Source organism: Salvelinus sp. IW2-2015, linkage group LG7 (assembly GCF_002910315.2).
Source record: "Salvelinus sp. IW2-2015 linkage group LG7, ASM291031v2, whole genome shotgun sequence".
Lineage (NCBI taxonomy): Eukaryota > Metazoa > Chordata > Actinopteri > Salmoniformes > Salmonidae > Salvelinus > Salvelinus sp. IW2-2015.
This window is the reverse complement of record NC_036847.1, coordinates 23,533,414-23,559,010: the sequence shown is the minus strand read 5'-3', so window position 1 is coordinate 23,559,010 and position 25,597 is coordinate 23,533,414. Positions and strand designations below refer to the sequence as shown.

Genomic DNA, 25,597 nt, shown 5'->3' with positions numbered 1-25,597 from the left:
CTGTTAAGATACTGAGTACCAACCCTAATCAACTACAATTTGAAAACATCAAAGGTGACATGTCTGAACATCTCAGCATGTGAAATGGTGAGGGAATACTATTACATGTTGAAGCATTCTTTACTTTGGTGTGTTGACTATGAAACAGGGTCCACTTCAACCAGGGAGGGGCGGATTAGTTCACACAGATGGAATCTGTTAAAAGTCCAGTAAAGTGTTGAAACTCTGAAATGGACGATGCCAAAATTCCTTTAGGACGTTATAGTCCTACATAACATGTCACTGCATCGTACTTGATGCTGCATGGAAGATACAGCATCTTCCATCTTGATGTTGATGAATCGTGTGCTGGCAACCTGCCTAGACTGAGCATGATGCAGACCATCTCCTAGCATATAGATTTACAACCCAACGAGACTCAGACATGCTGACATACTATCATTTTGTTGTTGCTATTGTCATGGAACATTATCTTAAACAGTATCATCAAAGGGAAGAAAGCTGTGGCTCAGACATGACTCTCTGTGAGATGGGATGTGTTTCTCCATTCAGGCTCACACGCCAGGCCCTTCAATATACTGTATCAGTTTATGTTTATCACACTGGGGATTTATGTATCTGTTGTAAAGATGTAAACAGTTTTTTTTAAAGGATTATTCCACTGAAAGATTAATCTCACTTCTGAGGGGAAGAAAACAATGAGTGTGTGTTTCCGCAGGGCCAGATGTGCAATGCCATGGAGAACTAATGTGTAACAAATTAATTATGTGATGGTTCTATGAAATAATATTTTATAGTAGAAAGTTCACACAGTCAGTCCTTAGACTCAGTTTGTTATACAATGGGAACACATACCACGCTAACGCTGATAGAATACTGAATAGAGTTTAATTTCCACCTCATCTCATTCTCCTCTCTCCAGACCACAGGTTTATTTGAAATGATTGAGAAGATGCAGGTAATGTATTTTGGATCTCTTGCTGTTCCTTTATTAACTCATGTTTCTAAGCTAGGCAATGTACACTAACCAGTGATTTAGTCTCTTTTACTGTAAATGCTGCTTTTTTGGCTATTCTCTCAACAACGGCTTGTCTTACCTGTGCTCTGTACTGAAGGTTAGCAGAGCTGGGACAGACAGTGTTGGAGAGGAGATGTCTGGACACGAGCAGTGTGCCTGACTCTGGACAGCCACTCTCTCGATGCTTATTCCCAGACCCTCAGCTAATTACCTCACTTCAGAGAGCCTTAATAACCCCCTGTCCCCTGGCCTTTGAAAACTGTAGCCAGCCTCCATGCACAAACTAGAGGAATATCGGTTAACATTACAGCATTTTACTACTTATCATAAGGCAAGACCGTGTTTGATACAGTACCAACATTGGTGAACAGGGTGTGCTTTTTACACTGTCTGAAGGTACATTTTTATTACAGGGTCATATAAAGTAACATATGACTTCATTGTAAGAGCTGTAATACAAAGTCTGTATAGAGAATTAATTCCTTCTCTATTTCTTAAGGATTATTATTCATAAACATATACATAATATTTGAGCTTGGGGATGTTATGTATGGGCTTGTGTTTTTATTCTGTATGTATGTTGACCTAGTTATGTATGAAACAATTTCTTTGAACAGAAGATTCCTCGTCAGTTTGTATGTCAGATGCTCCAGGGATTCCGCTTCTCCTCAATAACAGACCGCATATCAAACACATCAAACTCACAGCAGCAACTATCTGCTCCATCATATCAGACAGACTCACAGCCCTCACATGGTCAGTCCTTTACCCATAGGTCTGTAGCCAGTATCTGTGCACACTCATGGACTGAGCGACAGTATGGGAATTTCAGGCCACGTACTGTTCGTATGCCAAGTCTGTGTGACACAGCCCCAAAGGGGTTATTACTGCTTCCATGCCTTTCTGTCCAGATAGCTGTTAACTGACTGCTCTGTTGTGCATCTCCCTACCTATCTCTCCCCAACTCCCCACTCTGCATCCCTTTGCTCTTCTGCCTGCTATCTATATAAACATATGGATGGCTTTGTAACCTCTTTGTCTGTTGATAATATGATTAGTCCTCCCTGTACTTTGTTACTTCCTCTAAAACTGTGAATTCAAACGTAACTAATCTGTCAGATAAGACGTACGACACGGCTGTGAATCAGTAATGATGATGAACATCTCTGGACCTCTGATGACCTGGGTTTGGAATGTAACATCATCTGTCATGTGTAACTAGCGTGTGACAATTATCTTCTCTCTCTCTCTCTCTCTCTCTCTCCCTCTCTCTCTCTCTGTGTGTTTCTCTCTTTCCCTTTCTCTCGCAGGGCAACAGAATGGATGAGCAGCGATACACCTTTCCTCCCCCACTCAAAGTACGCTCTCGCTGGGTCTCCTGACCTCTCTCTCTCTCTCTCTCTCACAATACACCCGATGTGTCACTACTCCTCATATCTCTCTGTATCTGACTACTGACTGTCGAATTGTATTCACTCAGTGGGCACATACTGGGCACAAACTGGTTGAATCAACGTCGTTTCCACGTCAATTCAATTGAATTACGTTGAACCAACGTGGAATATACGTTGAATTGACGTCTGTGCCCAGTGGGTATGCTCAAATCCAGCAGCCCTCCCTACCTACTAATGTATAGACTAACAAGGTTAGAATACAATTATTATTACAGAGTAATATAAACATCAACCATGCAGTGGTCCYGTGTGGCTCAGTTGGTAGAGCATGGCGCTTGCAACGCCAGGGTTGTGGGTTCATTCCCCACGGGGGGACCAGGATGAATATGTATGAACTTTCCAATTTGTAAGTCGCTCTGGATAAGAGCGTCTGCTAAATGACTTAAATGTAAATGTAAATGCAGTATGATTGTCTGTTTATGCGTTAAACAGACAGGCACTTTGGCTGGATTCCATGGTAATTAAAGCATCACTTTAAATCAGTAGCATCAATTAAATCAGTTGTAGAGCACCACTGACTCTTACTGAGACAGATGAATAATTGATGTGTCTGTATTGTTGTCTTTGTAGACTGAAGAGGACTACATTCCTTACCCCAGTGTCCATGAGGTACATACAGAGACTCAACTTCAATGCAATAATTTCACCAGTAACATGGATGTTGGCAATTTGTGCTTCATGGTTGATATTTCAGTATTCATTGAAAATCACTATCACATTGAAAAATGACCCTCCAACCTCTTGTGTCTTCTATGCTGTGAACCAGGTGTTGGGGAGAAAGAGCGGGTTCCCCCTGATTCTGCTGCCTCAGTTTGGGGGTTACTGGATCGAGGGCAACAACCATGAGCTTGGTGACAGTGCTGAGCCAGACCAGATCCAGCCTCTGTCCCCCACCACACACAAGCTGGAGAGTAACTCCACCGCCAAGATGTACAGGAAGCACTTTCTGGGCAAGGTGAGGCTGAACACTGGGACTGTTGTGTTGGAGTTTGGCTGAGTGGTTATACTGCAGGAGACCGGGGTTCGATTCCCGGTTCATCATTTTTGCAGTTTGTCTCCTCCTCTCCTTCCATCACATATTTTTCCAACTGCCTTTAAAACACAAGACAAAACAAACACTGTCTGTAGAATAATGAGGCTGCATGTGTATAAAACACTTGTTAAACCTCTAGGGTATGTGGGACGTTAGCGTCCCACCTCATCAACAGCCAGTGATACTGCAAGGCGCCAAATTCAAATCCCATAATTTAAATTCCTCAAACATACAAGTATTTTACACCATTTTAAAGCTACACTTGTTGTAAATCCAGCCAGTGTCCGATTTCAAAAAGGTTTTACGACGAAAGCACACTAACGATTATGTAAGGTATGAGCCAAGTCACAGAAAAAGACAGCCATTTTTTCAGCTAAAGAGAGCATTAACAAAAAGCAGAAATAGAGATAAAATTAATCACTAACCTTTGGTAATCTTCATCAGATGACACTCATAGGACTTCATGTTACACAATACATGTATTTTATGTTCGGTAAAGTTCATATTTATATCCAAAAATCTGAGTTTAGGCAAGACGCTACTGTATCACTTGGCAAAAAGCCTGAGAAAATGCATAGCGCCACATTAAAATGAATGACTATGAAAATTACTATAAAATCAAACTTTCATTAAATCACACATGAAAGATATCAAATTAAAGCTACACTGGTTGTGAATCCAGCCAACATGTCAGAATTCAAATAGGCTTTTCATTCCTTAAAGAGGTGGGGTTTCAGGTGTCTCCGGAAGGTGGTGATTGACTCCGCTGACCTGGCGTCGTGAGGGAGTTTGTTCCACCATTGGGGTGCCAGAGCAGCGAACAGTTTTGACTGGGTTTTTGTTCTGATCTTATACTTAGTTTTTTCTTCCTCAGAGTAGGAGCGAGCAGGCCAGAGTGGATGAACGCAGTGCCTTGCTTGGTGTTAGGGCCTGATCAGAAGCCTGAAGGTACGGAGGTGCCTTCCCCTCACAGCTCCAGGCAAGCACCATGTTGTAGCGATGCGAGCTTCAACTGAAGCGCAGTAGGAGAAGGCGGAGAGCGGTGACGTGAGAACTTGGAAGTTGAACACCAGACGGGCTGCGGCGTGGATGAGTTGTAGGGGTTTAATGCACAGGCAGGGAGCCCAGCCAACAGCGATTGCAGTAATCCAGACGGAGATGACAAGTGCCTGGATTAGGACCTGCGCCCTTCCTGTGTAGCAGGGTCGTACTCTGCGAATGTTGTTAGAGCATGAACCTACAGGAACGGTCACCGCCTTGATGTTAGTTGAGAACGACAGGGTGTTGTCCAGGATCACGCCAAGGTTCTTAGCACTCTGGAGGAGACACAATGGATTGTCCCGGATGGCGAGATCAGGAACGGGCATCTCTCCCGCAGAAGAGCATCCGTCTTGCCGAGTTCATTGAGTGGTGATCCGTCATTCACACTGATATGACATGCAGAGATGCGATTCGCCACCGGTTATCAGAAGGGGGAAAGGAGAAGATTAATTGTGTGTCGTCTGCATAGCAATGATAGAGAGACCATGTGAGGATATGACAGAGCCAAGTGACTTGGTGTATAGCGAGAATAGGAGGGGCCTAGAACAGAGCCCTGGGGGACACCAGTGTGAGAGCACGGGCTGCGGAGACAGATTCTCGCCACGCCACCTGGTAGGACGAGCCTGTCAGTAAGACGCAATCCAAGCGTGGGCCGCGCGGAGATGGCCAACTCGAGAGTGGAGAGGAGATCTGATGGTTCACAGTATCAAAACAGCCGATAGGTCTAGAAGGATGAGAGCAGAGAGAGAGAGTTAGCTTTAGCAGTCGCGAGCGCCTCCGTGACACAGAAAGAGCAGTCTCAGTTGAATGATAGTCTGAAACACTGACTGATTGGATCAAGAAGGTCATTCTGAAGAGATAGCAGAGAGCTGGCCAAGGACGGCACGTTCAAGAGTTTTGGAGAGAAAAGAAAGAAGATACTGGTCTGTAGTTGTTGACATCGGAGGGATCGAGTGTAGTTTTTTCAGAAAGGTGCAACTCTCGCTCTCTTGAAGACGGAAGGAGTAGCCAGCGGTCAAGATGAGTTGATGAGCGAGGTGAGGTAAGGAGAAGGTCTCCGAAATGTCTGGAGGAAGGAGAGAGGATAGGGTCAAGCGGCAGGTTTTGGGCGCCGGCCGTCACAAAGACGCAAGATTTCATCTGGAGAGAGAGGAGAAAGAGGTCAAAGCACAGGTAGGCATGGTGAGCAGAACCAGCGTGTCGTTGACTTAGCAACGAATCGATGCTCGACCCTTCTTTTCAAAATGGTGACAAAGTCATCCGCAGAGAGGGAGGAGGGGGGAGGGGAGAGGATTCAGGAGGGAGGAGAAGTGGCAAAGAGCTTCCTAGGGTTAGAGGCAGATGCTTGGAATTTAGAGTGTAGAAAGTGGCTTTACAGCAGAGACAGAAGAGGAGAATTGTAGAGAGGAGGGAGTGAAAGGATGCCAGGTCCGCAGGGAGGCGAGTTTTCCTCCATTTCCGCTCGCGCTCCGAGACCCTGTTCTGTGAGCTCGCAATGAGTCGTCGAGCCACGGAGCAGGAGGGGAGGACCGAGCCGGCCTGGAGGAAGGGACATAGAGAGTCAAAGGATGCAGAAAGAGGAGAGGAGGTTGAGGAGGCAGAATCAGGAGATAGATTGGAGAAGGTTTGAGCAGAGGGAAGAGATGATAGGATGGAAGAGAGAGAGTAGCGGGGAAGAGAGCGAAGTTGGACGGGCGCGATACCATCCGAATAAGGGCAGTGTGGGAAGTGTTGGATGAGAGCGAGAGGAGAGGGAAAAGGATACAAGGTTAGTGTCGTAGACTTGGAGGGGAGTTGCAATGAGATTAGTGGAAGAACAGCATCAGTAAGATGAGGTCAAGCGTATTGCCTGCCTTGTGAGTAGGGGGGGAAGGTGAGAGGGTGAGGTCAAAAGAGGAGAGAGTGGAAAGAAGAGGCAGAGAGGAATGAGTCAAAGGTAGACGTGGGAGGTTAAAGTCACCCAGAACTGTGAATGAGCCATCCTCAGGAAAGGAACTTACAAGGCGTCAACGTCATTGATGAACTCTCCAAGGGAACCTGAGGGCGATAAATGATAGGATGTTAAGCTTGAAAGGGCTGGTAACTGTACAGCATGGAATTCAAAGGAGCGATAGACAGTCAGGGGAGAAAGAGAGAATGTCCACTTGAGAGATGAGGATCCCAGTGCCACCACCCCGCTGACCAGAAGCTCTCGGGTGTGCGAGAACACGTGGGCAGACGAGGAAGAGCAGTAGGAGTAGCAGTGATTCTGTGGTAATCCATGTTTCCGTCAGTGCCAAAAAGTCCAGGGACTGGAGGGAAGCATAGGCTGAGATGAACTCTGCCTTGTTGCCGCAGATCGGCAGTTCCAGAGGCTGCCGGAACCTGGAACTCCACGTGGGTCGTGCGCGCTGGGACCACCAGGTTAGAGTGGCAGCGGCCACGCGGTGTGAAGCGTTTGTATGGTCTGTGCAGAGAGGAGAGAAGAGGGATAGACAACACATAGTTGACAGGCTACAGAAGAGGCTCGCTAATGCAAAGGAGATTGGAATGACAAGTGGACTACACGTCTCGAATGTTCAGAAAGTTAAGCTTACGTTGCAAAAAATCTTATTGACTAAAATAGATACAGTACTGCTGGTGTGAAGTAAGCTAGCTAGCAGTGGCTGCTTGTTGACTTTGTTTGAAAGTGTAGCTGGCTAGTAACCTCGATAACTGGCTAGGTACCTCGATAATTACTCTAAACTACACAATTATCTTAGATTACTAGGACAGCAAAGACAACTATGTAGCTAGCTAACACTACACTAATCAAGTCGTTCCGTTGTAATGTAATAGTTTCGACAGTGCTGCTATTCGGTAGCATTTGGCTAGCTGGCTAGCTAGCAGTGTTGACTACGTTAGACTACGTTAGAAGGACGAAAATAGCTGGCTAGCTAACCTCGATAATTACTCTAAACTACACAATTATCTTCGATACAAAGACGGCTATGTAGCTAGCTAAGAACAAATTGCTATGATCAAACAAATCAAACCGTTGTACTGAAATKAAATGAAATGTAATACTACCTGTGGAGCGAAGCGAAATGCGACTACTCGCTCCAACCCGGAATATYGTTAATAATCGATCAAATTGAAGACGGGGTGATATGTGTTCAATACAGGATTAAAACGATATGTAGCATGCCTTCTGTTTGATTGAAACGCATGTCTAGGACACCAGGAGTGCCTCGACTTCAAGATGGCCGTATTTCTTCATTACACAAAGGAATAACCTCAACCTATTTCTCACGACTGTTGACATCCAGTGGAAGCCATAGGAACTGCAAGCAAGTTGCTTAGAAATCTGGTTTCCCAATGAAACCTAATTGAAAAGACAGTGACCTCAAAAAAAAGAAAATTCTGAATGGTTTGTCCTCTGGGTTTCGCCTGCTAAATAAGTTCTGTTATACTCACAGACATGATTCAAACAGTTTTAGAAACAGTTTTAGAGTGTTTTCTATCCAAATCTACTAATAATATGCATATCTTATCTCCTGGCGATGAGTAACTGGCAGTTGAATTTGGGTATGTTTTTCATCCAAACGTGAAAATGCTGCCCCCTACCCTAGAGAAGTTAAGCACCTTCTATTCATATAACATAATGCAGCCCAAAGGGCATACAACTGGTATGAAGACACCATAACTCACATATATTCCTATTCATTATGGTAATGAAAGTGAATGAGTGTTAGAACAATCCCAGCTGGGTAACCTAATAAGAGCTACTCTACGTGTCGGGTGGCACCTCAGAGACGGGTGCTAATGAAGAGGCATTAGGCTTTGCCACATGTTTTACACCAGTCAGAGTAATATGAACTAATCTAATGTGCCCATAGAGGAGAGCAGAGACCTGAATGGAATGGCAGCAGTTGGCTAGCACATACAGTTGAGACATAGTTCATTAACTCATTCAAATGTGTTTGGATTGGTGTGTGTGCGTGTATGAAAGACAGAAAATGTATTCTTCAGCTAAACTCTGTCCTTGTGCTGTATCCCCAGGAGCACTTGAATTACTACTCAGTGGACGGAGCTCTGGGACATCTGGTGTTGTCCATGAAGTATGAGGAGATCGGAGACCAGGAAGACCTCCGCCTCATGCTCAGGTAAAACACCCGTAGCCTCCTCCATCACATCCTTCTCTCTGCTGGCTCTCATCTCTCTCTCCGTTCTCATCCCTTTCCCCTCCTCCTCTTCCATCCCCACGTTCTCCTTTATCTGAATATTGTGGATACATACAGTACTAAACTGTAAACATACTGGTATTGTTCACATCATTCTGTGTCTGTGCAACTGAGTAATGCACAATGCACAGTTGTAACTCTGTTGTAATCAATGGAAAGTTGCTAAAACGAGAATTTCCATTCACTTCCAGTGTTTATGAATCATTCCCTATTGTGGTGATAATCCCATCCTCATAGGAGTCATAAAGCCAGTGAGAGTGTAAACAGCTAGAGGGATGCGGATGTAGGGACTAGGGCCAGGGCTGGGTTAGTTACAGTGGGTAGATGATCCATTACAGATGCCCAGTCCATGTGACAGACTGACAGCTTCTAAGAAGCATAACTATGATCATGACGAGAACATGTTGTTGTGATTGCCTAAACCACCAGGACCAAACTGGAGACATACCATGATGTTATCCCCATATCCTGTCTCACAGAGTTCCCTAACGTGGTGCAGATGGCCAAGGTGAGATCATGGTTGGGGATGAATATCAACACGTACTGTTTGTGGAAAAGATGTTGAAAAGTGTCATAATTGTACCGTGATTACATTAATTTGATCTCAGCGCAGTTATTTCTATGTTTTTATTTTTGACCCTTAGCTTGTCTGTGAAGAGGTGAATGTGGATCGTTTTTACCCTGTCCTCTACCCAAAAGTAAGCATTAGGTTTTGAAGTGTTCTCAGATATTTAACCACAGAAATATGTTTTTTTACATGGATAATACAAATGTCGTACTCCTGACTATTCGTTCAATTTGTGATCTCTAAACAGGCTTCAAGACTCATTGTCAATTTTGATGAACACATTATAAGCAGCAACTTCAAGTTCGGAGTCATCTACCAGAAATTTGGACAGGTGAGCCTTGGAGATACATTAAGATCAGTTAAAACGATTGGGAATTAAATCATCATCATCATCATACTGCCAAACTCTTCAATCCCACAGAGCCCCCCACACATTGAACAACAAAAAAGATGAATAAATGAACGAACACTCGCACTTGACTTTTCCTACCAGCACTGACTTAGCTGATAGCTACTTCAATGAGGAAAATGTACTTACTATGACTGTGATATGTGGTTGTCCCACCTAACTATCTTAAGATCTGTCGATCTGGAGCATCAGATAAATGACTAGAATGGAAAAGTTAATGTACTGAATGAGAGCTGACCTGAGTGCATTAACACGAGTACCATCTCTTGCAAATCTCATAAGAAAATGCATAATATGCTTATCCTCCTCCCCATCACATTAATAGAGTTTCTCTAAGCCTAAGCCAAACATATGTTTCTCTTCAATATTCCTTCTCATTACAATAACAACCGTATTGTTTACGGCACTGGGCCAGAGAAGCTACGGAAGCCTCAGCATAGCCTCAGTAGAGGGTCATTGTATCCTCTGATGGAGCCTAGGGAGTGGAGCTCCACATCCTTCATCTTTAAACTCTAAAGCAAAGGGCCACACTCAGCAGAGGCTCGACCTCACAGGGGCTCCAGGGGCCTCAAGAACCCTCTCCTCTTCTTCTCAGCACCCAGAGAGACATTAACATACAGGAGAGACACTGAGGACTGGATACACACATGCATGCGCGCGCACGCACGCACACACACACACACACACATACACACAGAGAGAGAGAGAGGTTTTATGTGATCAAAGTGTTATTGTTCCTCACTCATTATTATAGTTCACTCATTATTATTATTATAGTTATTATAGTATTATAGTTCTATTCTATTCACAATATAGCGTAAATCTTAAGTATGTTATCATGAGCGCTTCATATACAATAAGTTGTATAATCTTCATAGTGCTTTGGTCAGTGGTAATGTTTTCTGTTTCTGACTGCTGTTAGCCTCTATAAACTCCTGGTTTGCAGACATCAGAAGAAGAGCTGTTTGGAAACAGTGTTGAGAGTCCTGCCTTTGTTGAATTCCTAGAGTTTCTGGGGGAGAAGGTCGAGCTGCATGACTTCAAAGGGTAAGAACTTCACCACAACGTTCTAATATACACTACCGTTGAGAAGTTTGGGGTCACTAAGAAATKTCCTTGTTTTTGAAAGAATAGCAAATAAAAATTCCATTAAAATAGCATCAAATTGATCAGAAATACAGTGTAGACATTCTTAATGTTGCAAATGACTATTTTACCTGGAAACGACAAGTCTTTTATGGAATATCTACATAGGTGTACAGAGGCCCATTATCAGCAACCATCACTCCTGTGTTCCAATGGCACGTTGTGTTATCTAATCCACGTTTATAATTTTAAAAGGCTAATTGATCATTAGAAAACCCTTTTGCAATTATGTTAGCACAGCTGAAAACAGTTGTGCTGATTGACGAAGCAATAAAACTGGCCTTCTTTAGATTAGTTGAGTTCCTGGAGCATCAGCATTTGTGGTTCGATTACAAGCTCAAAACGGCCAGAAASAAAGAACTTTCTTCTGAAACTCATCAGTCTATTCTTGTTCTGAGAAATTAAGGCTATTCCATGCGAGAACTTGACAAGAAACTGAAGATCTCGTACAACGCTGTGTACTACTCCCTTCACAGAACAGCGCAAACTGTCTTTAACCAGAATAGAAAGAGGAATGGGAGGCCCCGGTGCACAACTAAGCAGGAGGACAAGTACATTAGAGTGTCTAGTTTGAGAAACAGATGCCTCACAAGTCCTCAACTGGCAGCTTCATTAAATAGTGCCCGCAAAACATCAGTCTCAAAAATATTAAGATGGGCAAAAGAAAACAGACACTGGACAGAGGAAATCTGCCTAGAAGGCCAGCATCCCGGAGATGCCTCTTCACTGTTGACGTTGAGACTGTTTTTTTGCGGGTACTATTTAATGAAGCTGCCAGTTGAGGACTTGTGAGGCGTCTGTTTCTCAAACTAGACACTGATTAAAAATCAGCCGTTTCCAGCTACAATATTAATTTACAACATTAACAATGTCTACACTGTATTTTTGATCAATTTGTTGTTATTTTAATGGACAAAAAATGTGCTTTTCTTTCTAAAACAAGGACATTTCTTAGTGACCCCAAACTTTTGAACGGTAGTGTACATTCAATAACAACAACCACAATTGTGCAATTGATTGTGTCTTGAACAGTGTGTTGGAGATTGGACCATTCAGTGAAACCCTCTATCTATCTGTCTAGGTTTCGTGGTGGGTTGGATGTGACCCACGGGCAGACAGGATCTGAGTCCGTCTACCACAACTACCGCAACAAGGAGGTCATGTTTCATGTGTCCACCAAGCTGCCTTACACTGAGGGGGACACACAACAGGTACTATTACAAACCCCTCTGATCTCCTCCTACTGATGCAGACTGTCACCATCACACTGTTTATTCTGTTATGGATCATGTTTTAAATGAGTAGAAAGTTGTGTATTGGTATGACATGAGTATTGGTATCCATATGATCCGTTATGATTGGGAACATTCTGGAAACATCCATAAAGCTTATGTATATTGTATGTTTTCTTTAGAAAAAGTATCTTTCTCTTTCAGTGCAGTCTTCAGTGGAGCACTACTGTATAATGTCTTACAGTGTAAACTTCCTCAGTCTTCACCCATCAGGGAAACTGTCCCAACACAGACAGACACCTTATCAGAAGAATGTCTTAAGCCTATCTAGACGAACACACACCATAAGTTATCAGGACGAACACACAATGTGTAATCAGAGCCCACAGCTGCAGTGGGAGCAGCTGATTGGTTCCCCTGAGAGTTAAGTCAATCAGAGCTGTTGTCCAGGTTGATATGGTGGAGCAGCAACCCTCCAACTGGTGTTGGTTTACCCTGGCTCATCTGTGGACAGACAGAAATCTGCCAAGACAAACAGGGAGAGAGAGGGGGAGAGACAAGGGACTCCCCAGAGTGGTAGAGAAAGGCATTTGCAACATTCAGTAGTTTGAAAGTTAATAAAAAAACTCTTATTACTCCTACTCAAGCAATACATGACAGACAAATTCATTACTGTTCTTGAAAGCATTTCCGTGTGACATGAATGTTCAATACAGCTTTGCTTTACGTGCTGTCCTGTGTTGCAGTTGCAGAGGAAGAGGCACATAGGGAATGACATCGTGGCCATAGTGTTCCAGGAGGAGAGCACTCCCTTCGTACCAGATATGATTGCCTCCAACTTCCTCCATTCCTACGTAGTGGTGCAGGTGGAGAACGGCTGCACTGATGATGTACTGTACAAGGTGCTAAAGCACTCCTTGATCTTCACTAAACTAGCCAACCAACATCATATCAAACATACAATACTGTGACCATTGATCATTCATGGCCAGTTTGATTGTCATCTGTTAGGTGTCAGTGACGGCGAGAAATGACGTACCTTTCTTTGGACCYCCCCTGCCAGACCCGGCCGTCTTTAGAAAAGTAAGTTGGCACAACTACAATCCGAACTCCTTAAAACACCGGTCAGCTACAGTGTTTTCTCTCTCCTCCTTCATTTGTGTCACTCAGTCCAGTTCTCTTTTATCTCAGGGTCCAGAATTCCAGGAGTTCCTCTTCACGAAGCTCATCAATGCTGAGTATGCCTGCTATAAAGCTGAGAAATTTGCCAAACTGAAGGTGAGTTATTCAAAGGATCTCTGTCATTGTTTTCAGGAGCCAACTAAGGGACACAAGCCAGCATCCTTGGTAGACAGTGTTGCCAGCCTATCATTACATATTAACTGTCACCTGTTTGTGTTATCAGGAGCGTACACGGTCAGCCTTACTGGAGACATTGTATGAGGACTTGCACATCAACAGCCAGGCCATGATGGGTCTGGGAAGAGACGAGGACAAGATGGAAAACGGGTCCGGAGGAGGAGGGGGCTTCTTTGAGACCTTTAAGGTAACCCGGCACGGCTGGGAAAAGGCTTGGGGCAATAAGCTTAGTATGCACTGACTAATGTGTTTTTACATATGATCACTTGTTCCTGAATATGTAACAGTTATAAATGAAACACCCTCATAAAACTATTTGTAATTAATTTGAATTATGAAACTAAAACAGAGGATCATTTCCATCTTATAGTGAAACAGTTCTTTACACGCCACTATTTCTCTGTTGTTCCCCTTGGTTGTACAGGTTGTTGTCTGTCTGGGGGTTTCCAATAATGTCCTTATGCATAATACAGGACACTGGCATCAACTGTTTGATCAATCTCCATTAGTCTGTCTGGGGAACATCCTTGTCTCTGTGCTCTGCTGCTCTGTCAAATGGCTCACCAGCTTCTCAATGTCAAGCTTTATGTGGTGTTGTGTTCTGTCTGCAGCATGCTACCATGTGTTTGTGACATACATTAGCTGGCGTTATTTCCTTCTCGGTTTCACCCTTCCAGAATGAGGAGAGCGATGCTCCCTCTCCCTTCCCTGAGAAACCATTGATAGAGCCCAGCCCCCTCACATGCCTGCCTAACTCAACTCACTAACTTCTAAAGCATGAAACACACAGAGAATCTCACTGCTGATAGGTACTTATCACAGTGGAAGGCCGTTCCTTCTCTTGCTAGAACAAAAGCGGTACCTACTGCGTGCCGACATGGTAGTGACGAACCTACCGCTTCTACTTGTAGAATCAGTGGCCAACAACTTCGCTTTGAGCCAATCAGAGAGCACAAACTCCAACATGCGGGAGCCAACAAAAGAAGGCCTTTTCTCTGTACATCCACGGATGAGCCAGTCATACTTCATAGCAATGTAGGTTATGGGATGGTAGTTAGCTAAGTACACAGACATAATGCACACAACACTAAATACTTCCTCCAATCTAGCTAACCAGTAGCTAGTATTGACATTATATTTAAGTCACAGTCGATTAGCTAGTTTCCATGAGCTATGTTGCGCTAGCTAGCGAACATGTTAAAGTTAGTTAGCTAGCTAAACATTTGGCTATGGGCTGGCACAGGCAGTATGGGATTATGGAGAGTGAATTTAATTGTTTCTTCGTCATCTTGCTAGGTAGTTATCTAGCTGTGGCCATCTGGCTAGCATCAACAATGGCTTTCTATAAAAATAGAAACATTAGCGCAGATAGCTTGGAATCTAGACCATAAGTATTATACACGGATATGCATTGCCAAAAAATGCTACTGCCAACTTCTGGTTCGGCAGTGTAAACACAAAAGAGATTGACTGCCAACACTCTGTTCAGAGGCGCTAAGTACTGTCGGCAGGCAAACATTTGACAATCCTACCGGTGTGTCTGAGCTTTAGCACAATAGTTTGGCACATGATTAGACTTGGACACTCACACAGCTAGAATTACTAGACTGTCACTACCCTTGCCTTTATATCAATAGTGGAGGAGCTGAGTCATCTCTTTGGATCAAAGGTGTTTTTAACATTGAATGCAATTTAATATTGTTTTCATGATAAAGATTACATGCATATGCATTGCATCAGAATGGGTCCCTGCACTGTATGCTCTGTGTACATGCCAGCTCCTGCTCATGCTTTATGTTTGCTTTGTGATGTTTATATCAAGAACAAGCTTGTTAGTTATAAGAGTTCAAGGGGAGTGTGTAGTGCGTACATGGCGAGAATGTTTTTGGCATTTGTCAGACAGATGGAATGATATGTCTGACACTCCAGTGGCAGAAGAGTTGCCCTTCTAAGTGATACAAGCGTGGCTCATGACTGTTTGAATGTTTCCTGTATGTTTGGGATATATTATACCACTAAGATTTTTGATGAAACGTATGATATACATTTATATCAAATCTGAGAGGAACCTAATTTGAAAAGTCACAAGATCTTTCTCTATTAAGTCATCCACTTTGTGTAAGATGCCACATGCATAGAAAAGACTCAAATAAAACATACTGATGAAGCAGGAAACAAATAACAAGTGCTTTGAACAATATTTGTAACCAACCTGTATGTGACTGTACTGGAGGCTTTCTTCTTGTTCGTGACCATGTCTGCTGCGCTCTCCAACGTTGTAACATATGTATGTGTACTTGTCTTCTACTCTTCCTCTTCTCCATGACTCCATCATCCTCTTCTTTACAGGCCCAATTCTGTGGGCCATTTTTTCTCTGCTAAAGTGTCTCTACCTATTTCACTGTCTGTGTCACACCCGTGGTGCCCAAAGTCTCACTCTCTGTCTATATTTTAAAACTGTGCTTTTATTTGTAGAGTTCAGATATAACACATGCTTTAATGTACTTTGTTTTATTAACAAACAGTAACTTGCTGCATGTAATCAATCTCATGGTGTTTTGTTTTTCTCTCTCTCTCTCTCTCTCTGTATGACTCAGTCATTGCTTGTCCCAGGGAAAAGTCCCAGTAAACATGGACGTCGAGGCAGTGCCATAGGGATAGGAACAGTAGAAGAGGTTCATATCTAATTCTAACTACTCCCTCCTTACTACTCTTCCTCTCTGTGTCTTATTTCTCAGCATGACTACACTGCATCCTGACAAACACTTTTCCTGTGGTTGATCAGTGAACCACAACTTTAGGATTCCAGGGCAACCACTCCAGAAATGTAAAAGGACGACTCGTATTATGAAATATGTGAATTTCTTAGCAGGAGATTGCGTCTATACAGTATTATACACATATGTTAAAGCTATGGTATTATTGAGGCTTGTGAAATGACTTGCCTCTCTCAACTGTTTGAACTACGTAACACACTGTACACTAGCCTTTGATCCTGTCACGCCCTGACCTTAGAGAGCCGTGTTATTTTCTCTATTTGGTTAGGTCAGGGTGTGATTTGGGGTGGGCATTCTATGTTGTTTGTTTCTATGTTTTGACAGGGTATGGTTCTCAATCAGGGACAGCTGTCTATCGTTGTCTCTGATTGGGAATCATACTTAGGCAGCCTTTTTTCCTTTTGGTAGTTGTGGGTAGTTGTCTTTGTTTGTGCATGTATAGCCTTACGGAGTTTCACGTTAGTTTTTGTTGTATTATTGTTTTGTTGGCAACATTTGCAAAATAAAGAAAAATGTACGCTCACCACGCTGCACCTTGGTCCATTCCATACGACGATCGTGACAGATCCATATGACATCAGATATAATGTAGGTACCTTGCTAGCACAAATAACGTTTTGTATAAGTGCATAGAGACAAGTGGTCCGTTTAATGCCCTTAGCCCTCACTTAACTGGTATTTTTTGCATATTTCCTTGTTTTGTTATTATATTGTATTGTGTGTTCACTCTCTGTAGTCTCCACAAGCATATCTCTCAACATGCAAATCTTGTTTAGCTAATTCTCCATTTGTTTAAAACTATGGATATTAATGGTTTAGAGAACATAGATTCTTCTCAAGCTCTTTGAAGCCCACATTAGATACAAGCTATTTTTCAAGTCCTTATTTTGAGAGGTTACAAAGGGAGATTGAGTGAACAAAGTGTTCAGTCAGAAAGCACATTTTAGTGGTAAGCCCTGGAGCGCTACAACTCATCTTTCATCTCATGCTCTGCTCTCGCTAGCCAATCTGAGTGGCACTGGGGCTTGTTGCTAAGCCTCTAACTGCATATTCTAATGTTTTCCTATCTCTGTTAGCCACAACTCCAAGGCATAAGAATGGTTACTCTGTATGTAGCCTGATAATAATGATTCATTCTTATGCAAGATAGAACATCTTGTACTTTCCGCAGAGATGGTTAAATTGTCTCACGATTTATAGTGAATAATGATACAATACCTGGAAAGTCACGACATTTGGAAAATACAAGTGATGATATACTGTGTAATAACACCTAACGTACTAGAAAACAATGAACAGAGCATAACAATGCAATAACCACAGCATTAAAGACAGATACCATGTTCTTGGCTATTGATAGGCTGTTATTGTGAAAGATATGATGTCATGGATGCTCACTGGTTGTTTTCTTCTTGTCCTGTCAGTCTTTGATCATCCCTGGGAAGAGTCCAACCAGGAAAAAGTCTGGTCCCTTTATCTCCAGACGCAGCAGTGCCATCGGTATTGAGAATATCCAGGAAGTCCACCAGAAAATGTAAGTGTGACCTAGTCACATAACAGGGACGGGTCAATGTTCATAGACATGAATATTGATGTTGATAGATGTTTGTATATGATGTTGATACAGTGGGTATCATAAGTATTCACATTTTGTTTCCCATTTTGTTGCGTTAAGATGTGGGATTTAAATGAATTTAATTGTGATGTTTTTGGAATGGTCTATAATGTCAAAGTGGAAGAAAAACGCTATCATAATGTTTTTACATAATGTTTTTAATTTATGAAAAATAAAACACTAATACACGTTGATTAGATAAGTATTTACCTCCCTGAGTCAATCATGTTAGAAACACCTTCTTGGGTAAGTCTCAAAGAGCTTTGCACACCTGGATTGTGCAATATTTGCCCATTATTCTTTCACATATTCTTCAAGCTCTGTCAGGTGTTGGGGATCATGGCTAGACAGCAAATTCTATCTCAAGGCCATCAGTGTCACGATCGTGTGGAGGATTGACGGACCAAAACGCAGCAGTAGGAAAATAAGCCATCTTCTTTTATTATTGAAGAAGGCAAAATGAAACAAAACACACTTTCAAACTAACCAAAACAAAAACGATCGTGAAGCTAATAAACGTCGTGCACATACAACAGGCTACAAACGTTCTGACATAGACACAGCTAGATACATACACTCAACACAAACCCATACACTACCACCAACACCACCTCTACCATGATAAATACCCCCAAACACACAAATACCCATGTCACACCCTGACCTAACTAAAATAATAAAGAAAACAAATAATACTAAGGCAGGGCGTGACATAACCCCCCTTAAGGTGCGAACTCCGGGCGCACCAGCACATAGTCTAGGGGAGGGTCTGGTGGCTTCCTTCCACGGCGGCGGCTCCGGCACTGGTCGTGGTCCCACCCCACATAGTCATAGGAGGCAGCAGCCGGGATAAGGGGCAGCAACCGGGATAAGGGGCAGCACCAGGGTAAGGGGCGCACCGGGCTGAGGGACTCTGGCAGGCCTGGCTGAGGGACTCTGGCAGGTCCTGGCGACGGCTCTGGCAGTCCTGGCTGGACGGCTCTGCAGGTCCTGGCTGGACGGCTCTGGCAGGTCCTGGCTGGACGGCCTGGACTGGGCAGGTCCTGGCTGGACGGCTCTGGCAAGGTCCTGGCTGGACGGGCTCTGGCAGGTCTGGCTGGACGGCTCTGGCTCCGCGACGGTCTGGCTGTCGGTCGCGAAGGCTCTGGCTGTCGGTCTGGCGGAAGGCTCTGGCTGATCCGGTCTGGCGGAAGGCTCTGCTGATCCGGTCTGGCGGAAGGCTTGGCTGATCCGGTCTGGCGGAAGGCTCTGGCTGATCCGGTCTGGCGGAAGGCTCTGGCTGACCCGGTCTGGCGGAAGGTCCTGGCTGACCGGTCTGGCGGAAAGCTCTGGCTGATCCGGTCTGGGGAAGGCTCCGGCTGATTCCGGTCTGGCGGAAGGCTCTGGCTTGATCCGGTCTGGCGGAAGGCTCTGTAGGCTCTTGGCAGACGGGCGACTTTGCAGGCTCATGGCAGACGGGCAGCTTTGCAGGCTCATGGCAGACGGGCAGTTCGGCGCCGTTGGGCAGACGGGCAGTTCAGGCGCCGCTGGGCAGACGGGCAGTTCAGGCGCCGCTGGGCAGACGGGCAGTTCAGGCGCCGCTGGCAGACGGGCAGTTCAGGCGCCCGCTGGGCAGACGGCAGTTCAGGCGCCCCTGGGCACAGATGGCATCCGACGGCGCTGGGCAGACAGATGGCTCCGATGGGCGCTGGGCAGACAGATGGCTCCGACGGCGCTGGCGGCAAGACCAGATGGCTCCGACGGCGCTGGGCAGACAGATGCTCAGCGGCGCGGGCCAGAACGGCCGACTCTGCCCTGCTGAGGCGCACAGTAGGCCTGGTGCTGGTATAGGCACTGGCTGCGCTGGAGAGGAGGAAAGCTCTGACAGCGCTGGACAGGTGGGAGCAGCTGGAGAAGAAACCCGGAGAGACAGCCTGGTGGCGGGGGGCTGCCACCGGTGGACACTGGTACTGAGGTGGCACCGGGTATACCGGACCGGGTGAAGGAGACACGTGCTCTTGAGCACCGAGCCTGCCCAACCTTACCAGGTTGAAATGGTGCCCGTTAGCCCTGCCAGTGGTCGGCGAGGTGGATAGCCCGCACTGGCTATGCTGGCGACGGGGACACCATTCGTAAGGCTTGGTGCCATGTAATGCCGGCCGAGGAGACGTACTGGAGACCAGATACGTTGGGCCGGCTTCATGACATCTGGCTCGATACCCAACCTAGCCCTCCAGTGCGGCAAGGTGGAATAGCCCGCACTGGGCTAAGCACGCGTACTGGGGACACCGTGCGCTTACGCATAACACGGTGTCTGAACCAGTACGAGGCTCTCTCACTCCACGGTAAGCACGGGGAGTTGGCTCAGGTATCCTACCCCGGCTTTGCCACACTCCTCGTGTCCCTCCCCCCAATAAATTTTTGGGTCTGACTCTCGGGCTCCCACACGCGTCGCCGCGCTGCTCCTCATAACCAGCGCCTCTCTGCCTTCGCTGCCTCCAGCTCCGCCTTCGGACGGCGAATATTCCCCTGGCTGAGCCCAGGTCCTTTACCGTCCAGGATCTCCTCCCAAGTCCATTTCTCCTTGCGCTGCTCCTGTTGCCGCTGGTCATGTTGCTTGGTCGTAGATTGGTGGGTCATATTCTGTCACGATCGTGTGGAGGATTGACGGACCAAAACGCAGCAGTAGGAAAATAAGCCATCTTCTTTTATTATTGAAGAAGGCAAAATGAAAACAAAAACACTTTCAAACTAACCAAAACAAAACGATCGTGAAGCTAATAAACGTCGTGCACATACAAAGGCTACAAACGTTCTGACATAGACACAGCTAGATACATACACTCAACACAAAACCCATACACTACCACCAACACCACCTCTACATATAATACCCAAACACACCACCATACCCCATGTCACACCTGACTAACTAAAATAATAAAGAAAACAAATAATACTAAGGCCAGGGCGTGACAATCAGACTGTTAAACAGCCACCACTAACATTGCGTTGGCTGCTGCCAACATACTGACTCAACTCCAGCCCACTTTAATAATGGAAATTGATGGAAATTGATCAAAAATGTATCACTAGCCACTCACAATGCCACTTAATATAATGTAATATGTATATACTGTACTCTATATCATCTACTGCATCTTGCCATCTTTATGTAAATACATGTATCACTAGCCACTTTAAACTATGCCACTTTTATGTTTACAATACCCTACATTACTCATCTCATATGTACTATACTGTACTCGATACCATCTTGCCTATGCCGTTCTGTACCATCACTCATTCATATATCTTCATGTACATATTCTTTATCCCTTTACACTTGTGTGTATAAGGTAGTAGTTGTGGAATTGATAGGTTAGATTACTCGTTGGTTATTACTGCATTGTCGGAACTAGAAGCACAAGCATTTCGCTACACTCGCATTAACATCTGCTAACCATGTGTATGTGACAAATAAAATTTGATTTGATTTGATTTTCATGTCTTGCCATAGATTTTCAAGCAGATTTAAGTCAACTATAACTTGGCCACAGGAACATTCACTGTCTTCTTGCTAAGCAACTCCAGTGTAGATTTAGCTTTGTGTTGTAGGCCATTGTCCTGATTAAAGGTAAATTCCTCTACCCAGTGGTGTAAATCAAACTGAAGGACGTTTTGCTCTAGGATTTTGCCTGTGCTTAGCTCCATCCTGTTTCTTTTTATTCTGAAAAACTCTGCAGTCGTTACTGATGTCAAGTATACCCATACCATGATGCAGCCACCACCATGCTTGAAAATAAGTAGGCAGTTACTCAGAGATGTGTTGTGTTGGAATTGCACCAAACATTTTTGAGACCAAAAAAAGTATTCCTTTGTCGTGTTTTTTTGCAGAATTACTTTTGTGCCTTTTTATTCTGTATATTTATTATTATTTTAACTACAATGTTGTTAATCCATCCTGTTTTCTCCTATCACAGTCATTGAACTGTTTTAAAATCACCAATGGCCTCATGGTGACATCCCTGAGCTGTTTCCTTCCTGTCCTGCAGCTCAGTTCAGAAGGACAATTGTATCTTTGTTGTGTCTGGGTGGTTTAATACTTCATCCACAGCATAATTATTAACTTGACCATGCTAAAAGAGATATTCAATGTCTGATTTGTTATTGTTATCTATCACCAATCACTGCCCTTCTTTGAGGCTTTTGAAAAGGTCTATGGTCTTTGTAGTTGAGTCTGTGCTTGAAATGTAATACTTGACTGAGGGACCTTACAGATGTTGTATGTATGGGGGACAGAGGAAGGGGTAGTCATAAAAAAAATCAYGTTTAGCCCAATTATTTCACACATTTCAGTCCATGTAATTTATGTTGAGCCAGATTTTACTCCTGATCTACATTTGAGTTTTTATATTTTTATTAATTTGTTAAAATATGTATAATTTCTTTTCACTTTGACATTATGGAGTATCTGGTGTAGATCTAAATTAAATCTATTTCAATACCACTTTGTCACGCAACAAAATGTGAAAAACTCCAAGGGGGGTTAATACTTATGATACCCATTATATGTTAGTTATAATATCCTGTGTTTCTGTCTGATGTCCTGATCCTTTCCCTGTCCCTATCGCCCTGTCCCTGTATCTATCGCCCTGTCCCTGTATCTATTGCCCTGCCCCTGTATCTATTGCCCTGTCCCTGTATCTATCGCCCTGTCCCTGTATCCATCTATCGCCCTGTCCCTGTATCCATCTATCACCCTGTCCCTGTATCCATCTATCGCCCTGTCCCTGTATCCATCTATCGCCCTGTCCCTGTATCCATCTATCGCCCTGTCCCTGTATCCATCTATCCGCTCTGTCGCTGTATCCATCTATCGCCCGGTCCCTGTATCCATCTATCGCCCTGTCGCTGTATCCATCTATCGCCCTGTCCCTGTATCCATCTATCGCCCTGTCCCTGTATCCATCTATCGCCCTGTCCCTGTATCCACCTATCGCCCTGTCCCCACTCAGCAGCAGCCACAGCGGTAGGGAGTGTTTACCTGGCACACAGAAGACCCCTGACAGTGACCATGCCTCTCAGGACCCCAAGTCTGAGAACTCCTCCAGTCAAAGCTCACCAGAAGTGCTCATTACAAAGAACATGTGAGTAGATTACATTTTAACACAGATATAGAGATGATTAAAACATGTTAAAAACATGTTGTTAATACGGTACACGTCCTGGTAATCCATCTGGCCTTGTGGCCTTGTGTATGTTGACCTGTTTAAAGGTCTTACTCACATCGGCTGCGGAGAGCGTGAACACACATTCTTCCAGAACAGCTGGTGCTCTCATGCATGTTTCAGTGTTATTTGCCTCGAAGCGAGCATAGAAGTAGTTTAGCACGTCTGGTCGGCTCGTGTCACTGGGCAGCTCTCAGCTGTGCTTCCCTTTGTAGTCTGTAATGGATTGCAAGCCCTGCCACATCCAACGAGCGTCAGAGCCAGTGTAGTACGATTCGATCTTAGTCCTGTATTGATGCTTTGCCTGTTTGATGGTTCGTCAGAGGGCATAGGGGGATTTCTTATAAGCTTCTTGGTTAGAGTCCCGCTCCTTGAAATCAGCAGCTTTAGCCTTTAGCTCAGTGCAGATGTTGTCTGTAATCCATGGCTTCTGGTTGGGGTATGTACGTACGGTCACTGTGGGGATGACGTCATCGATGCACTTATTGATGAAGCCAATGACTGATGTGGTGTACTCCTCAATGCCATTGGAGGATTCCCGGAACATATTCCAGTCTGTGCTAGCAAAACAGTCCTGTATCTTAGCATCTGCTTCATCTGACCACTTTAATATTGATCGTGTCACTGGTGCTTCCTGCTTAAATTTTTGCTTGAGTGCGGTCTTAGTGCCAGCCTCAGTCTGTGGTGGTATATAGACAGCTACGAAAAATACAGATAAACTCTCTAGGTAGATAATGTTGTCTACAGCTTATCATGAGATACTCTACCTCGGGCGAGCAAAACCTCGAGACTTCCTTAGATATCGTGCACCAGCTGTTATTTACAAAATACATAGTCCGCCGCCCCTTGTCTTACCAAACGCCTCTGTTCTATCCTGCCGATACAGCGTATAACCAGCCAGCTGTATGTTGATAATGATAATGTTGATAATGAACGGAGCAATGTACAGACCATGAGATCCTTGATGAAAACCTACACCAGAGCGCTGTGGAATTTCTGGGGGGAAAAAGTCAAGGGGTCTGAATACTTTCCGAATGCACTGTATAGGCCAATATGATCATTCACATTAAAATGTAAGCATCATATGTAACGGCAGCCTTCCTCCTCTTCGTCTGAAGAGGAGGTGTAGCAGGGATCGAACCAAGACGCAGCGTAGTTCGTGTTCAACATGTTTAATAAAAGACGATAACGTGAACACTACACAAAATACAAAATAACAAACGTGGCAAAACCCGAAACAGTCCTATCTGGTGCAGAGAACACAAAGACAGGAAACAACCACCCACAAACCCCAAACACAAAACAAGCTACCTAAATATGGTTCCCAATCAGAGACAATGACTAACACCTGCCTCTGATTGGGAACCATATTTAGGTAGCTTGTTTTGTGTTGGGGTCTGGAGACGCCTCCTGTGCGTCTCCAGAGCCCTGTACGCCCTGTTGCTGCTCCCCGCACTAGCCTTGAGGTGCGTGTCCTTAGCCCGGTACCACCAGTTCCGGCACCACGCACCAGGCCTACTGTGCGCCTCAGCAGGCCAGAGTCTGCCGTCTGCCCAGCGCTGCCTGCGCAGCCCGTCTGCCCAGCGCTGCCTGCGCAGCCCGTCTGCCCAGCGCCGTCTGAGCTGCCCGTCTGCCCAGCGCCGTCTGAGCTGCCCGTCTGCCCAGCGTCGTCTGAGCTGCCCGTCTGCCCAGCGTCGTCTGAGCTGCCCGTCTGCCCAGCGCCGTCTGAGCCGCCCGTCTGTCCAGCGCCATCTGAGCCGCCTGTCTGTCCTGAGCCGCTAGAGCCGTCCGTCAGTCAGGAGCCGCCAGAGCGCCAGGCCCGTCGCCAGTTCCAGGTGAAGCCGCCACGAAGCCGTGCCGCCGGTCCGGAGCGGCCCAGGGCCGCCCGCCAGTCGGAGCTCCAGGCCGCCCGCCAGTCAGGAGCTGCAGAGGCCGCCCGCAAGTCAGGAGGCAGAGCCGCCCGCCAGTCAGGAGCTGCCAGAGCCGCCCGCCAGTCAGGAGCTGCCAGAGCCGCCCGCCAGTCAGCGAGCTGCCCTGCAGTCATGAGCTCCTCCAGTCATGAACTGCCCTCCAGTCATGAGTGCCCTCCAGTCATGAGCTGCCCTCCAGTCATGAGCTGCCTTCAGTCATGAGCTTGCCCTTCAGTCATGTCTCCCTTCCGCATGAGCGCCCTCAGTCATGAGCTGCCCTCAGTCCATGAGCCTGCCCTTCAGTCAGAGCTGCCATTCAGTCCGGAGCTGCCATTACGTCCGGAGCTGCTTTCAGTGTGCCGGAGCTGCCATTCATCAGTTCCGGAGCTGCCCTTCAAGTCCGGAGCTCCTCTCAGTCCGGAGCTACCTCTCAGTCCTGAAGCTACTCTCGTCTGAGCTACCTCTCTGGGAAGCTACCTCTCAGTTCATGAGCTTAACCTCTTCAGGGTCACGTGGCTAGCCGCTAAGTCATGTGAGCGTACCTCTCAGATGCGGCAGCCTACCCCTCAAAAGTCGATGAGCTACCCTTCAGTTCATGAGCTACCACAGTTCAATGACGCTTA

General features: G+C 45.3%; 1 protein-coding gene across 9 annotated transcripts in view; it reads left to right on the top strand.

Annotated features, from left to right (window-relative positions):
* The window catches only part of LOC111966629 (rap1 GTPase-activating protein 1-like), a 112,672-nt gene that overhangs the window by 82,502 nt on the left and 4,573 nt on the right, over window positions 1-25,597 (top strand). For 5 of the 9 annotated variants that reach the window (XM_023991456.3, XM_023991451.3, XM_023991449.3 and 2 more), the window contains 17 exons: window positions 923-958; window positions 2,329-2,376; window positions 3,043-3,081; window positions 3,239-3,427; window positions 8,567-8,670; window positions 9,178-9,256; window positions 9,393-9,446; window positions 9,564-9,647; window positions 10,672-10,772; window positions 11,953-12,082; window positions 12,850-13,005; window positions 13,115-13,186; window positions 13,295-13,381; window positions 13,509-13,649; window positions 16,060-16,137; window positions 17,664-17,773; window positions 22,852-22,983. In XM_023991456.3, the coding sequence (XP_023847224.1) occupies window positions 941-958; window positions 2,329-2,376; window positions 3,043-3,081; window positions 3,239-3,427; window positions 8,567-8,670; window positions 9,178-9,256; window positions 9,393-9,446; window positions 9,564-9,647; window positions 10,672-10,772; window positions 11,953-12,082; window positions 12,850-13,005; window positions 13,115-13,186; window positions 13,295-13,381; window positions 13,509-13,649; window positions 16,060-16,137; window positions 17,664-17,773; window positions 22,852-22,983 (1,622 nt within the window). In that variant the 5' untranslated portion in view covers window positions 923-940. The remainder of the gene's footprint in view (window positions 1-922; window positions 959-2,328; window positions 2,377-3,042; window positions 3,082-3,238; window positions 3,428-8,566; window positions 8,671-9,177; window positions 9,257-9,392; window positions 9,447-9,563; window positions 9,648-10,671; window positions 10,773-11,952; window positions 12,083-12,849; window positions 13,006-13,114; window positions 13,187-13,294; window positions 13,382-13,508; window positions 13,650-16,059; window positions 16,138-17,663; window positions 17,774-22,851; window positions 22,984-25,597) is intronic. The other 4 variants (XM_023991450.3, XM_023991452.3, XM_023991453.3 and 1 more) reach the window with 4 other exon arrangements.